We start from the raw sequence: 17,500 nt of genomic DNA, 5'->3' as shown, positions 1-17,500 counted from the left end.
AACTGACAGCAGTCGGAATGATTTCCAACGGGAAGCTGAGTTACTGACAGTTCTGCGGCACCAACACATTGTCACCTTCTACGGAGTGTGTACCCAGGGCCAGCCCCTATTCATGGTCTTCGAGTACATGAAACATGGTGATCTCAACCGCTTCCTGCGGTGAGTGGGCACTGCCCAGTCCCACACCCCACCCCCAATACCCCATACCCCCGTACCCCAATACCCCACAACCCATACCCCCGTACCCCAATACCCCAATATCCCATACCCCATACCTCTATACCCCAATACCCCATACCCCCGTACCCCAATACCCCACAACCCATACCCCCGTACCCCAATACCCCACAACCCATACCCCCGTACCCCAATATCCCACAACCCATACCCCCGTACCCCAATACCCCACAACCCATACCCCCGTACCCCAATATCCCATACCCCATACCTCTATACCCCAATACCCCATACCCCCGTACCCCAATACCCCACAACCCATACCCCCGTACCCCAATATCCCACAACCCATACCCCCGTACCCCAATATCCCACAACCCATACCCCCGTACCCCAATACCCCACAACCCATACCCCCGTACCCCAATATCCCATACCTCTATACCCCAATACCCCACAACCCATACCCCCGTACCCCAATATCCCATACCTCTATACCCCAATATCCCACAACCCATACCCCCGTACCCCAATATCCCATACCTCTATACCCCAATACCCCATACCCCCGTACCCCAATACCCCACAACCCATACCCCCGTACCCCAATATCCCATACCTCTATACCCCAATACCCCACAACCCATACCCCCGTACCCCCATACCTCTATACCCCAATATCCCATACCTCTATACCCCAATACCCCATACCCCCGTACCCCCATACCTCTATACCCCAATACCCCATACCTCTATACCCCCATATCCCATACCCCAATACCCAATACCCCACAAACCATACCCCCGTACCCCAATACCCCACAACCCATACCCCCGTACCCCAATACCCCAATATCCCATACCTCTATACCCCAATATCCCATACCCCAATACCCCATACCTCTATACCCCAATACCCCATACCTCTATACCCCAATATCCCATACCTCTATACCCCAATATCCCATACCCCAATACCCCATACCTCTATACCCCAATATCCCATACCTCTATACCCCAATACCCCGTACCCCAATACCCCATACCTCTATACCCCAATATCCCATACCTCTATACCCCAATATCCCATACCTCTATACCCCCAATACCCCATACCCCCATACCCCAATATCCCATACCTCTATATCCCAATACCCCATACCTCTATACCCCAATACCCCACAACCCATACCCCCGTACCCCAATACCCCAATACCCCATACCTCTATACCCCAATACCCCACAACCCATACCCCCGTACCCCAATACCCCAATATCCCATACCCCATACCTCTATACCCCAATATCCCATACCTCTATACCCCAATACCCATACCCCAATACCCCATAACCCATACCCCCGTACCCCATACCTCTATACCCCAATACCCCATACCTCTATAACCCAATACCACACAACCCATACCCCCGTACCCCAATACCCCAATATCCCATACCCCATACCTCTATACCCCAATACCCCACAATGCACACCCACCCCCAATACCCCATACCTCTATACCCCAATACCCCACAACCCATACCCCCGTACCCCAATATCCCATACCTCTATACCCCAATACCCCATACCCCAATACCCCATACCTCTATACCCCAATACCAATACCCCAATACCCCATAACCCATACCCCCGTACCCCAATATCCCATACCTCTATACCCCAATACCCCATAACCCATACCCCCGTACCCCAATATCCCATACCTCTATACCCCAATACCCCATACCTCTATACCCCAATATCCCACAACCCATACCCCCGTACCCCAATACCCCATACCTCTATACCCCAATACCCCATACCTCTATACCCCAATACCCCATACCCCAATATCCCATACCTCTATACCCCAATACCCCATACCTCTATACCCCAATATCCCATACCCCAATATCCCATACCTCTTTACCCCAATATCCCATACCCCAATATCCCATACCTCTATACCCCAATACCCCATACCCCAATATCCCATACCTCTATACCCCAATACCCCATACCTCTATACCCCAATATCCCATACCCCAATATCCCATACCTCTATACCCCAATATCCCATACCCCAATATCCCATACCTCTATACCCCAATACCCCATACCCCAATATCCCATACCTCTATACCCCAATACCCCATACCTCTATACCCCAATACCCCATACCCCAATATCCCATACCTCTATACCCCAATACCCCAATACCCCACAACCCATACCCCCGTACCCCAATATCCCATACCTCTATACCCCAATACCCCACAACCCATACCCCCGTACCCCAATATCCCATACCTCTATACCCCAATACCCCATACCTCTATACCCCAATATCCCATACCTCTATACCCCAATATCCCATACCCCAATATCCCATACCTCTATACCCCAATACCCCATACCTCTATACCCCAATATCCCATACCTCTATACCCCAATACCCCATACCTCTATACCCCAATACCCCATACCTCAATACCCCAATACCCCATACCCCAATACCCCATACCTCTATACCCCAATATCCCATACCTCTATACCCCAATATCCCATACCCCAATATCCCATACCTCTATACCCCAATATCCCATACCTCTATACCCCAATACCCCATACCCCAATATCCCATACCTCTATAGCCCAATACCCCACAACCCATACCCCCGTACCCCAATATCCCATACCTCTATACCCCAATACCCCATACCTCTATACCCCAATACCCCACAACCCATACCCCGTACCCCAATATCCCATACCTCTATACCCCAATACCCATACCCCAATACCCCATAACCCATACCCCCGTACCCCAATATCCCATACCTCTATACCCCAATACCCATACCCCAATACCCCATAACCCATACCCCCGTACCCCAATACCCCAATACCCCATACCTCTATACCTCTATACCCCAATACCCCACAACCCATACCCCCGTACCCCAATATCCCGTACCTCTATACCCCAATACCCCATAACCCATATCCCTGTACCCCAATACCCCATACCTCTATACCCCCATATCCCATACCTCTATACCCCAATACCCCATACCCCAATATCCCACACCTCATACCCCAATATCCCATACCCCATACCTCAATACCCCAATACCCCATACCTCTATACCCCCATACCCCATACCTCTATACCCCAATACCCCATACCCCAATATCCCATACCTCATACCCCAATATCCCATACCCCATACCTCAATACCCCAATACCCCATACCTCTATACCCCCATACCCCATACCTCTATACCCCAATACCCATACCCCAATACCCTATAACCCATGCCCCCAAACCCCAATATCCCATACCTCTATACCCCAATACCCCATACCCCAATATCCCATACCCCAATACCACATATCCCATACCCTATACCCCAATACCACATACCCCAATACCCCATATCCCAATACCCCATACCCCAAATCCCAATACCCCATACCCCAATACCTCATACCCCAATACACTATACCCAATACCCCAATATCCCATACCCCATACACCAATACACCATACCCCATACCCCAATATCCCATACCCAAATACCCCATTCCCCAATACCCCATACCCCAATACCCCATACCCTAATACCCCAGTACCCCATACCCCAAACCCCAATACCCCATACCCTAATAACCCAGTACCCCATACCCCAAACCCCATACCCTAATACCCCAGTACCCCATACCCCAAACCCCAATACCCCAGACCCCAATAACCCAATACTCCATACCCCAATACTTCATACCCAAATACCCCAATACCCTATACCCCAATACCCTATACTCCAATTCCCCATACCCCATTCTGTATACCCCATAACTCCATTCCCCAATACCCCTATACCCCATACCCAAATACCCCATTCCCCAATACCCCATACCCCATACCCCAATATCCCATACCCAAATATCCCATACCCTATACCCCTATACCCCATACCCCAATACCCCATACCCTAATACCCCATACCCCAAACCCCAATACCCCAGACCCCAATAACCCAATAGCCCATACCCCAATACCCCAATACCCCATACCCCTATACCCCATACACCAATACCCCATACCCGGATACCCCAATACCCTATACTCCAATACCCCATACCCCATTCCGTATATCCCATAACTCCATTCCCCAATACCCCTATACCCCATACCCCAATACCCCATACACCAATAGCCCATACCCCAATGCCCATACCCCATTACCCCATAACCCTTACCCCATACCCCAATACCCATACCCCAATACCCATATCCCAATACCCAATACCCAATACCCCAAACCGCATACCCCAATACCCATACCCCATTACCTGATACCCCAATACCCATACCCCAAACCCCAATTCCCAAATACCCCATACCCCAATACTTCATACCCGAATACCCCAATACCCCATACCCCAATACCCCATACCCCAAAACCCAACACCCCATACTCCAATACCCCAATACCTCATTCCCCATACACCAATAGCCCATACCCCAATACTGCAATACCCCATACCCCATATCCCAATACCCATACCCCATTACTCCATACCCCTTACCCCATAACCCATACCCCAAACCCCATATCCCAATACCCCATACCCCAATACCCAAATACCCCATTCCCCATACACCAATACCCCATACCCCAAACCCCAAATCCCAATACCCCATACCCCAATACCTCATACCCCAATACCACATACCCCAATACCCCATACCCAATACCCATACCCCAATACCCCATACCCCAATACCCCATACCCAATACCCATACCCCAATACCCCATACCCCAATATGCCGTACCCCATACCCCAATACCCATACCCTAATACCCCATACCCAATACCCCATACCCCAATATGCCATGCCCCATACCCCAATACCCTCAAACCCCAATATCCCATACCTTTATACTCCAATACCCCAGACCCCTATACCCCATACCCCCATACCCCATTCCATATACCCCATACCTCCATACCCCAAAACCCTTATACCCCATACCCCAATACCCCATACCTCATGCCCCAAATACCCCATACCCTCATACCCCAATACCCCACACCCCAATACCCACACCCCAATACCAACAGCCTATACCCACTCCCCATACTCAATACCCACACCCCATACCCAATACCTACACCCCAATACCCACACCCCATACCCAATATCTACACCCCACACCCATACCCACACCCACACCCCATACCCCATACCCACACCCCATACCCACACCCCATACCCACACCCAATACCCACAACCTATACCCACCCCATATCCCGATACCCACACTCCATATCCACAACCAATACCCAATACCCACACCCCAACACCCACACCCCATACCCAATACCACACCCCAACACCCACACCCCATACCCAATACCCACACCCCAACACCCACACCCCATACCCAATACCCACACCCCAACACCCACACCCCATACCCAATACCCACACCCCAATACCCACACCCCATACCCAATACCCACACCCCATACCCACACCCCAATACCCACACCCCATACCCAATACCCACACCCCATACCCAATATCTATACCCCACACCCATACCCATACCCCATACCCCTATACCCACACCCCATACCCACACCCCATACCCAATATCTATACCCCACACCCATACCCATACCCCATACCCCTATACCCACACCCCAATACCCACAGCCTATACCCATACCCACATCCCAATACCCACACCCCATACCCAATACCTACACCCCAATACCCACACCCCATACCCAATATCTATACCCCACACCCATACCCATACCCCAATACCCACACCCCAATGCCCACTCCCCATACCCACACCTGATACCCATACCCACTACCCATACCCACACCCAATACCCATACCCACACCCACACCCCATATCCAATACCCACACCCCAATGCCCACTCCCCATACCCGATACCCATACTCACACCCCATACCCAATATCCACACCCCACTACACACACCCCAATACCCACTCCCCATACCCACACCCGATACCCAAACCCACACCCCATACCCACACCCACATCCCATACCCACACCCCAATACCACCACTCCAATATCCACACCCCATACCCACACCCGATGCCCATAACCACATTCATACCCAATACCCACACCCCAATACCCAAACACCAATACCCACACTCCATATCCACACCCCATACCCAATACCCACAGTCCATACCCAATAACCACACCCCAAACCCAATACCCACACCCCATGCCTCAATATCCCTCACCCACACCCCAATATCCCATACCCACACCCCAATACCCATATCCCATACCTGCACCCCAATACCCCAATATCCCATACCCTCACCCCACGCTCCAATATCCCATACCCACACCCCAATATCCCATACGCATACTTTATGCCCCATATCCACACATACCCCATACCCAAACCCTATCCACCATACCCTATATGCCATACCTTATACACAATACCATACACCTTACCCCATACCCATACTCCCTACCCTATAACATACCCAATACCCCATACTCCAAAAATAATACGCTATACTCAATCCCCATACCCCTCTCTGACCCTACCCACCCCCAAGCATGTATAGGGGGTCCGTTAGTCGGTGGAGTGATTAGTTTGAGTGGGGGTGCAGTTAGTCAGGGATAGTGTCTGTTATCCAGGATCTGAACATGGGACAGGTGCAGGTAGACCCACAGGTCAGAGCTGACCCACTGTCAGAGCAGGGAAAGTGTAATCCTGTTTAACAGAGAGGGAGAGAGACTGGGGTGGGGCTGGAGAGGGAAGAGAGAGAGAGAGAGACAGAGAGAGAGAGAGACTGGGGTGGGGGTGGAGAGGGAAGAGAGAGAGAGAGAGAGAGAGAGACTGGGGTGGGGCTGGAGAGGGAAGAGAGAGAGAGAGAGACAGAGAGAGAGAGAGAGAGAGACTGGGGTGGGGCTGGAGAGGGAAGAGAGAGAGACTGGGGTGGGGGTGGAGAGGGAAGAGAGAGAGAGACAGAGAGAGAGAGAGAGAGACTGGGGTGGGGCTGGAGAGGGAAGAGAGAGAGAGACAGAGAGGGAGAGAGAGACTGGGGTGGGGGTGGAGAGGGAAGAGAGAGAGACAGAGAGACAGAGAGAGACTGGGGTGGGGCTGGAGAGGGAAGAGAGAGAGAGACAGACAGACAGAGAGAGAGAGAGAGAGAGACTGGGGTGGGGGTGGAGAGGGAAGAGAGAGAGAGAGAGAGACTGGGGTGGGGCTGGAGAGGGAAGAGAGAGAGAGAGAGACTGGGGTGGGGCTGGAGAGGGAAGAGAGAGAGAGAGAGAGAGACTGGGGTGGGGCTGGAGAGGGAAGAGAGAGAGAGAGAGAGACAGAGAGAGAGAGAGACTGGGGTGGGGCTGGAGAGGGAAGAGAGAGAGAGACAGAGAGAGAGAGAGACTGGAGTGGGGGTGGAGAGGGAAGAGAGAGAGAGAGAGACTGGGGTGGGGGTGGAGAGGGAAGAGAGAGAGAGACAGACTGGGGTGGGGGTGGAGAGGGAAGAGAGAGAGAGAGACAGAGAGAGAGAGAGAGACTGGGGTGGGGGTGGAGAGGGAAGAGAGAGAGAGACAGAGAGAGAGAGAGAGACTGGGGTGGGGGTGGAGAGGGAAGAGAGAGAGAGACAGAGAGAGAGAGAGAGACTGGGGTGGGGGTGGAGAGGGGAGAGAGACAGAGAGAGAGAGAGACTGGGGTGGGGGTGGAGAGGGAAGAGAGAGAGAGACAGAGAGAGAGACTGGGGTGGGGGTGGAGAGGGAAGAGAGAGAGAGAGACAGACAGAGAGAGAGAGAGAGACTGGGGTGGGGGTGGAGAGGGAAGAGAGAGAGAGAGAGAGACAGACAGACAGAGAGAGAGAGAGAGAGAGAGAGACTGGGGTGGGGCTGGAGAGGGAAGAGAGAGAGACAGACAGAGAGAGAGAGAGAGAGAGACTGGGGTGGGGGTGGAGAGGGAAGAGAGAGAGAGAGAGACAGACAGACAGAGAGAGAGAGAGAGAGAGAGAGACTGGGGTGGGGCTGGAGAGGGAAGAGAGAGAGAGAGAGACAGAGAGAGAGAGAAAGACTGGGGTGGGGGTGGAGAGGGAAGAGAGACAGAGAGAGAGAGAGAGAGACTGGGGTGGGGGTGGAGAGGGAAGAGAGAGAGAGAGACAGACAGAGAGAGAGAGAGAGAGAGACTGGGGTGGGGGTGGAGAGGGAAGAGAGAGAGAGAGAGAGAGCGACTGGGGTGGGGGTGGAGAGGGAAAAGAGAGAGAGAGAGACAGAGAGCGACTGGGGTGGGGGTGGAGAGGGAAAAGAGAGAGAGAGAGACAGACAGAGAGAGAGAGAGACTGGGGTGGGGGTGGAGAGGGGAGAGAGAGAGAGACAGAGAGAGAGAGAGAGAGAGAGACTGGGGTGGGGGCAGAGAGGGAAGAGAGAGAGAGACAGAGAGAGAGAGAGAGAGAGACTGGGGTGGGGGTGGAGAGGGGAGAGAGAGAGAGATACAGAGAGAGAGAGAGAGAGACTGGGGTGGGGGTGGAGAGGGGAGAGAGAGAGAGACAGACAGACAGAGAGAGAGACAGACAGAGAGGGGCAGAGAGACAGAGACAGAGAGAAAGGCCGAGAGAGACAGTGAGTGAGTGAGAGAGAGAGAGAGAGAGCGCACGACAGAGAGACATACACACACATAGACATAGAGGGGGGGAGAGAGAGAGAGTCAGAAATGGAGAGAGAGACACACACTGAGGGAGAGACAGAGAGACATACAGACAGAGACACAGAGGGAGGGGGAGAGACAGAGAGAGAGAGACAGAGAGACACAGAGAGAGACAGAGATACGGAGAGAGAGAGAGAGAGAGAGAGAAAGAGAGAGAGAGAGCTATCCTGAACAAACAAATAAACTTGCAAATAGGATTATGAGCCTGTCAGGTCCAACAGCAGGTTGTTTTGCTCAGTAATTAGTGAAATATTGATCAGGACAGCTGTCTGAGAGGTTTAAACCGATCCAGATTGACTATCAACAGCCAATAAACACTGTGTCTCACAGTGCTCTCCGGGGAACTGGCTCGAATTCCATTCCCTCGGCGTCGTGCCAAGCTGAACATTACCAATAATCGCTCAGCCGCAATCCATCAAGATACCTCTGTGTCATAATTCCGAGAGGGCCAACATACACTGTCTTCGGAAAGCAACGTTACTGTAAAGATACGTCCCAGGAGGGGGGGGGTTACCTTTGATGGAAGGGAGAACCAAAATGGGGGGGAAAAAAAAAATCACACAACAACATCAGTCCAACAGGGTTTATTTGGAAGCACTAGCTTTTGGAGCGTTACCATCAGGTGGTTGTGGAGCAGGATCGTAGGACACAGAATTTATAGCAAAAGATACAACTGATGCGGTGCATTGAACAAACCTAGATCGCGGTTAAGGGTTTCATCTTTTCGAATGAGTTACAGATTCGTTAATATGTAAATCCCAGAGCTGCCTTCAAGTCACATTCCTGAGATAACTTAAGGGTTTACTTTTGCAAAAAAAGTGACTTTCTCAGCTCAGACAGTGCACGAAAGGTGTGAGGTTAGAGTCTGAGTGTATCACAATCCCGGGGTCAGACTGGTCCGACTTCCAACCAAGGGCTGTATGAAATATTGCATGGACGGACTGCCCTTCGGCCCACAGTGCTGTACTGAACCTGACCCCAAGTTAAACCCCTCCCTTCTGGCCTGCCCCTGGTCCATATCCCTCAGTTCCTTACCTCTCCATGTGTTTATCTAAAAGCCCCTTAACCCCCCCCCCGATTGTATCTGCTCCTCCCACCACCCCCTGGCAGCAGGTTCCAGACTCCTGCCTCACTCTGTGTAAAAACCCTGCCCCTCACGTCTCCTTCAGACTCTCCCCCTCTCCCCTTAAATACACCCCCCCCCCCCTAGTTTTAGACATTTCAACTCTGGGAAAGACATTCTGACCTTCAGCCCTATCTATGAATCTCAGAATGTTATCAGCTTCGATCAAGTCTCCCCTCAGCCTCTGGACGCTCCAGAGGTAACCAGCTGAGTTTTTCCAGCCTCTCCTTATAGCTCATCCCCTCTAATCCAGGCAGCATCCTGGTAAACCTCTGCAGTACCCTCCCCCAAAGCCTCCACATCCTTCCTGTAATGTGGTGACCAGAACTGAACAAAGAAAGTTTACAGCCCGGGAACAGGCCCTTCGGCCCTCCAAGCCTGAGCCGATCCAAATGCACTGTCTAAACCTGTCGCCCAATTCCTAGACATCTGTATCCCTCTGCTCCCCACCGAATCATGCATCTATCCAGACGCATCTTCAATGAATCTACCGTGCCTGCCTCTACCACCTCTGCTGGCAACGCGTTCCAAACGCCCACCACCCTCTGGGTGAAGTATTTGCCGCGTGTATCCCCCTTGAACTTTTCACCTCTCACCTTGAAAGCGTGACCTCTCGTTATTGAATCCTCTCACCCTGGGAAAAAGCTTACCTCTATCTGCCCTGTCTATACCCTTCATGATTTTGTAAACCTCAATCAGGTCCCCCCCCTCAATCTCCTTTTCTCTAATGTAAACAATCCTAACCTACTCGCCCTCTCTTCACAGCGAGCACCTTCCATACCAGGCAACATCCTCGCAAAACCTTCTCTGCCCCCTCTCCAAAGCGTCCACATCCTTTTGGTAATGTGGCGCCCAGAACTGTACACAGTATTCTAAATGCGGCCGAACCAACGTCTTGTACAATTTTAACAGGACCTGCCAGTTCTTATCCTCAATACCCCGTCCGATGAAGGCAAGCTTACCATATACCTTCTTGACCACTCTATCCACCTGTGCAGCCACCTTCAGGGTACAATGGGCCTGCACTCCCAGATCTCTCTGCCCTTCGACCTTTCCCAAGGCTCTTCTGTTGAACGCGATACTCTAATCAAAGTCGTAGAAAGCTGCGACATGACCCTTGCACTCAATTCCCCGACCAATAAAGACAAGCGTCCAATACACCTCCTTTCCCACCCTATCGACCTGGGATTGGTATCCTATCAGATCAATGAGACCAACACACACACCCTCAGGGAGAGACATAACAGAGGGACGATTACAAACTGGGGCAAGGATAGGGGTGTAGGGGGCTGGAGGGGGGTGACAGAGATAGGGAGGGGGTGTAGGGGCTGGAGGGGGGTGACAGAGATAGGGAGGGGGTGTAGGGGCTGGAGGGGGTGACAGAGATAGGGAGGGGGTGTAGGGGCTGGAGGGGGTGACAGGGATAGGGAGGGGGTGTAGGGGCCGGGGGGGGGTGACAGAGATAGAGAGGGGGTGTAGGGGCTGGAGGGGGTGACAGAGATAGGGAGGGGGGAAGGGGGATGGAGAGGGGGTGACAGAGATAGGGAGGGGGTGTAGGGAGCTGGAGGGGGTGACAGAGATAGAGAGGGGGTGTAGGGGCTGGAGGGGGTGACAGAGATAGAGAGGGGGTGTAGGGGCTGGAGGGGGTGACAGAGATAGGGAGGGGGTGTAGGGGGCTGGAGGGGGTGACAGAGATAGGGAGGGGGTGTAGCGGCTGGATGGGGGTGACAGAGATAGGGAGGGGGTGTAGGGGCTGGAGGGGGTGACAGAGATAGGGAGGGGGTGTAGGGGCTGGAGGGAGTGACAGAGATAGGGAGGGGGTGTAGGGGACTGGAGGGGGTGACAGAGATAGGGGGGGGTGTAGGGGCTGGAGGGGGTGATGGAGATAGGGAGGGGGTGTGGGACAGTACCCATTCCTCACTCTGTCCTGTCTCAGTCTCATCTAAATCCTGAATAAACTCTCTCTAACCTCAGTTTGAACCTTCTCTAAACCATCTCTGAGCTCTCTGTAAATTCTGTCCGAACCCTCTCACTAATCTCTCTCTAAACTGTGTGTAATCTCTCACTAAATCCTCTCTAAACTGTGTGTAGTCTCTCACTAAACCCTCTCTAAACTGTGTGTAATCTCTCTCTAAACCCTCTCTAATCTGTGTGTAATCTCTCTCTAAACCCTCTCTAAACTGTGTGTAATCTCTCACTAAACCCTCTCTAAACTGTGTTTAATCTCTCGCTAAACCCTCTCTAAACTGTGTGTAATCTCTCTCTAAACCCTCTCTAAACTGTGTGTAATCTCTCACTAAACCCTCTCTAAACTGTGTGTAATCTCTCTCTAAACCCTCTCTAAACTGTGTGTAATCTCTCACTAAACCCTCACTAAACTGTGTGTAATCTCTCACTAAACCCTCACTAAACTGTGTGTAATCTCTCTCTAAACCCTCTCTAAACTGTGTGTAATCTCTCACTAAACCCTCTCTAAACTGTGTGTAATCTCTCGCTAAACCCTCTCTAAACTGTGTGTAAAACCTCTCTAATCCTGGGAATTACAGACCAGTCAGTCTCTCTTCTGTGGTATTAGAGAGGATTCTGAGAGACAGGATTGATAATTACCTGGAAAACCACAGTTTGGTTGGAGATGGCTTTGTGAGGGGAAGGCCCTGCCTCACAAACCTGATTGAATTCTTTGAGGATGTGACAAAACACATTGATGAGGGGAGAGCAGTGGATGTGGTGTACCCGGATTTTAGCAAAAGGCGTTTGACAAGGTTCCCCGGGGTAGGCTCGTTCAGAAGCGTGGGAAATCTGTCTGTGTGGATACAGAATTGGCTGGTCCATAGAGACAGAGGGTGGTGGGAGATGGAAACCATTCAGCCTGGAGCTCGGTGGCCAGTGACGTTCCACAGGGATCTGTGCGGGGGACCTCTGCTCTGTGTGATGTTTATAACTGACTTGAATGAGGCAGTGGAAGGGTGGGTTAGTAGGTTTGCCGATGACATGAAGGTTGCTAGATAGTGTGGAAGGCTGTTGTAGGTTACAGTGGGACATGGACAGGATGTAGAAACCGGGCTGAGAAGATGGAGTTCACCCTGGGAAAGTGGGGAGTGATTCATTTTGGAAGGTGGAATTTGAATGCAGGTTCCAGGGTTAAAGGCAGGATTCTGGATAGTGTTTAGGAACGGAGGGGTCTGTGTCCATAAATCCCGCAAAGTTCCCACACAGGTTGATAGGGTTCTCAAGAAGGTGTACGGTGTCATAGAGTAGAGCCATAGAGATGTACAGCACGGAAACAGACCATTCGGCCCAACCTGTCCATGCCGACCAGATATCCCAACCCAATCTAGTCCCACCTGCCAGCACCCGGCCCATATCCCTCCAAACCCTTCCTATTCATATACCCATCCAGATGCCTTTTAAATGTTGCAATTGTACCAGCCTCCACCACATCCTCTGGCAGCTCATTCCATACACGTACCACCCTCTGTGTGAAAAAGTTGCCCCTTAGGTCTCTTTTATATCTTTCCCCTCTCACCCTAAACCTATGCCCCTCTAGTTCTGGACTCCCCGACCCCAGGGAAAAGACTTTGTCTATTTATCCTATCCATGCCCCTCATGATTTTATAAACCTCTATAAGGTCACCCCTCAGCCTCCGACGCTCCAGGGAAAACAGCCCCAGTCTGTTCAGCCTCTCCCTGTAGCTCAAACCCTCCAACCCTGGCAACATCCTTGTAAATCTTTTCTGAACCCTTTCAAGTTTCACAACATCTTTCCGATAGGAAGGAGACCAGAATTGCACGCAATATTCCCACAGTCGCCCAACCAATGTCCTGTACAGCCGCAACATGACCTCCCAACTCCTGTACTCAATACTCTGACCAATAAAGGAAAGCATACCAAACACCCCCTTCACTATCCTATCGACCTGTGACTCCACTTTCAAGGAGCTATGAACCTGCACTCCAAGGTCTCTTTGTTCAGCAACACTCCCTCGGACCTTACCCTTAAGTGTATAAGTCCTGCTAAGATTTGCTTTCCCAAAATGCAGCACCTCGCATTTATATGAATTAAACTCCATCTGCCACTTCTCAGCCCATTGGCCCATCTGGTCCAGATCCTGTTGTAATCTGAGGTAACCCTCTTCGCTGTCCACTACACCTCCAATTTTGGGGTCATCTGCAAACTTCCTAACTGTACCTCTTATGCTCGCATCCAAATCATTTATATAAATTACAAAAAGTAGAGGACCCAGCACCGATCCTTGTGGCACTCCCCTGGTCACAGGCCTCCAGTCTGAAGAACAACCCTCCGCCACCACCCTCTGTCTCCTATCTTTGAGTCAGTTCTGTGTCCATTCTTAGATTTCATTTGCAGGACGATTGAGTTTGAGAGGCGGGAGTTTATGCTGCAGCTCTGCAGATCCCTGGTTCGACCACACTTGGAATATCGTGTTGGGTTCTGGACTCCACATTTTAGGAAGGATGTGGAAGCTTTAGGGAGGGTGCAGCGGAGATGTCCCAGGATGCTGGAGGGCAGGACTTATGTCGAAAGGTTGAGGGATCTCGGGTTTATCTCATTGAGGGATGAGAGGCGACCTGATCGAGGTGTGCATGATGATGAGAGACCCAGATAGAGGGGATAGCCGGGGACTTTTCCCAGGACAGAATGGCTACCACGAGGGGTATAGTTTTGGGGCCGAATGGAGGAAGAGGGGGGAGAGGTTAGTCCTTGCCCAGAGAGTGGGGGGTGTGTGGAATGCACTGCCAGCTGGGGTGGTAGAGTCAGGGACATCAGGGACATTTAAGCCACTCTCGGATAGGCCCGTGGACGATCGTACAATGAAGGGGACGGAGGCTAGTCTGATCTTAGAGTAGGATAAAGGGCCAGCACAACATCGAGGGCCGAAGGGCCTGTACTGTACTGCGTTCTGTGATCTAAACCCTCTCTTAGCTGTCTGTAAGCTTTCACTAAGCTCTGTCTGACCTCTCCCTCTGAGCTCTCTCTCTGAGCTCTCTGCCTCTGAGCTCTCTCTCTGATCTCTGTCTCTAAGCTCTCTGTCTGAGCACTCTCTCTAAGATCTCTGTCTGCGCGCTCTCTCTCTCTGAGCTCTCTCCCTGAGCTCTCTCTCTCTAAGATCTCTCTCTGAGCTCTGTCCCCAAGCTCTCTCTCTGAGCTCTCTCTCTCTGATCTCTCTCTGAGCTCTCTCTCTGATCTCTCTCTGATCTCTGTCCCCAAGCTCTCTCTCTGAGCTCTGTCCCCAAGCTCTCTCTCTGAGCTCTCTCTCTCTCTGATCTCTGTCCCTAAGCTCTCTCTCTGAGCTCTCTCTCTCTGAGCTCACTCTCTGTTCTCTGTCTGAGCTCTCTCTCTGAGCTCTCTCTCTCTCTGATCTCTGTCCCTAAGCTCTCTCTCTGAGCTCTCTCTCTGATCTCTCTCTGAGCTCTCTCTCTGATCTCTCTCTGATCTCTGTCCCCAAGCTCTCTCTCTGAGCTCTGTCCCCAAGCTCTCTCTCTGAGCTCTCTCTCTCTGATCTCTCTCTCTCTGATCTCTCTCTGAGCTCTCTCTGAGCTCTCTCTCTGATCTCTCTCTGATCTCTGTCCCCAAGCTCTCTCTCTGAGCTCTGTCCCCAAGCTCTCTCTCTGAGCTCTCTCTCTCTGATCTCTCTCTGAGCTCTCTCTCTCTGATCTCTCTCTGAGCTCACTCTCTGTTCTCTGTCTGAGCTCTCTCTCTGAGCTCTCTCTCTCTCTGATCTCTGTCCCTAAGCTCTCTCTCTGAGCTCTCTCTCTCTGATCTCTCTCTGAGCTCACTCTCTGTTCTCTGTCTGAGCTCTCTCTCTCTCTGATCTCTGTCCCTAAGCTCTCTGTCTGAGCTCTCTCTCTCTGATCTCTCTCTGAGCTCACTCTCTGTTCTCTGTCTGAGCTCTCTCTCTGATCTCTCTCTCTCTGATCTCTGTCTGAGCTCTCTCTCTGAGCTCTGTCTCTAAGCTCTCTGTCTGAGCTGTCTCCCTGAGCTCTCTCTGTCTCTGATCTCTCTCTCTGATCTCTGTCTCTCTGAACTCTCTCTGATCTCTGTCTGAGCTCTCTGTCTGAGCTCTCTCTCTGAGCTCACTCTTTGATCTCTCTCTGAGCTCTGTCTCTAAGCTGTCTGTCTGCGCTCTCTCTCTTTCTGAGCTCACTCCCTGATCTCTCTCTCTGAGCTGTCTGTCTCTGAGCTCTCTGTTTGAGGTCTCTCTCTGATCTCTCTCTCTCTGATCTCTCTGAGCTCTCTCTCTCTCTGAGCTCATTCTCTGATCTCTCTCTCTCTCTCTGATCTCTCTCTCTCTGATCTCTCTCTCTCTGATCTCTCTGAGCTCTCTCTGTCTGAGCTCTCTCTGAGGTCTCTCACTGATCTTTCTCTCTGAGCTGTCTGTCTCTGAGCTCTCTGAGCGAGGTCTCTCTTCGTCGTGTCTCTGTCCGTGTGTAGGTCGCAGGGCCCTGATGCTATGATCCTGACTGGTGGTAGTGACCATCCCTCAGTCCAGCTCAGCGTGGCCCAGTTGTTGGTGATAGCCCAGCAGATAGCCTCGGGTATGGTCTACTTGGCATCGCTTCACTTTGTTCACCGGGACCTGGCCACTCGCAACTGCCTGGTGGGTGATGGGCTCCTCGTCAAGATCGGGGACTTCGGAATGTCCCGGGATATCTACAGCACGGACTACTACAGGGTGAGGCGGCTGGAGAGACCCTCACCCCTCACCCCGTAACCCCCACACCCCGTCACCCCCTCACCCCCACACCCCGTCACCCCCTCACCCCGTCACCCCCTCACCCCGTAACCCCGTAACCCCACACCCCATCACCCCCTCACCCCCCACACACCCCCTGTCCCGGGATATCTACAGCACGGACTACTACAGGGTGAGGCGGCTGGAGAGACCCTCACCCCTCACCCCGTAACCCCCACACCCCGTCACCCCCTCACCCCCTCACCCCGTAACCCCCACACCCCGTCACCCCCTCACCCCGTCACCCCCTCACCCCGTAACCCCACACCCCATCACCCCCTCACCCCGTCACCCCATAACCCCCACACCCCGTAACCCCACACCCCATCACCCCCTCACCCCGTCACCCCATAACCCCCACACCCCGTAACCCCACACCCCATCACCCCCTCACCCCCTCACCCCGTCACCCCCTCACCCCGTCACCCCCTCACCCCGTCACCCCCTCACCCCGTAACCCCACACCCCATCACCCCCTCACCCCGTCACCCCATAACCCCCTCACCCCGTAACCCCATCACCCCCTCACCCCGTCACCCCATCACCCCCACACCCCGTAACCCCACACCCCATCACCCCCTCACCCCCTCACCCCGTCACCCCGTAACCCCGTAACCCCACACCCCATCACCCCCTCACCCCCTCACCCCGTCACCCCGTAACCCCGTAACCCCACACCCCATCACCCCCC

At 52.5% G+C, this 17,500-nt stretch overlaps 1 protein-coding gene across 1 annotated transcript in view; it reads left to right on the top strand.

The window, feature by feature from the left end:
* The window catches only part of LOC140472560 (high affinity nerve growth factor receptor-like), an 87,385-nt gene that overhangs the window by 69,301 nt on the left and 584 nt on the right, over positions 1–17,500 (top strand). Inside the window, exons 5-6 of the mRNA XM_072567503.1 lie at positions 1–159; positions 16,509–16,749. The exon at positions 1–159 is cut by the window's left edge and continues 14 nt beyond it. Coding sequence (XP_072423604.1) covers positions 1–159; positions 16,509–16,749 — 400 coding nt within the window. The remainder of the gene's footprint in view (positions 160–16,508; positions 16,750–17,500) is intronic.

The sequence above is a fragment of the Chiloscyllium punctatum genome, unplaced genomic scaffold (assembly GCF_047496795.1).
Source record: "Chiloscyllium punctatum isolate Juve2018m unplaced genomic scaffold, sChiPun1.3 scaffold_366, whole genome shotgun sequence".
NCBI lineage: Eukaryota > Metazoa > Chordata > Chondrichthyes > Orectolobiformes > Hemiscylliidae > Chiloscyllium > Chiloscyllium punctatum.
This window is presented reverse-complemented; position numbering and strand designations above follow the sequence as displayed.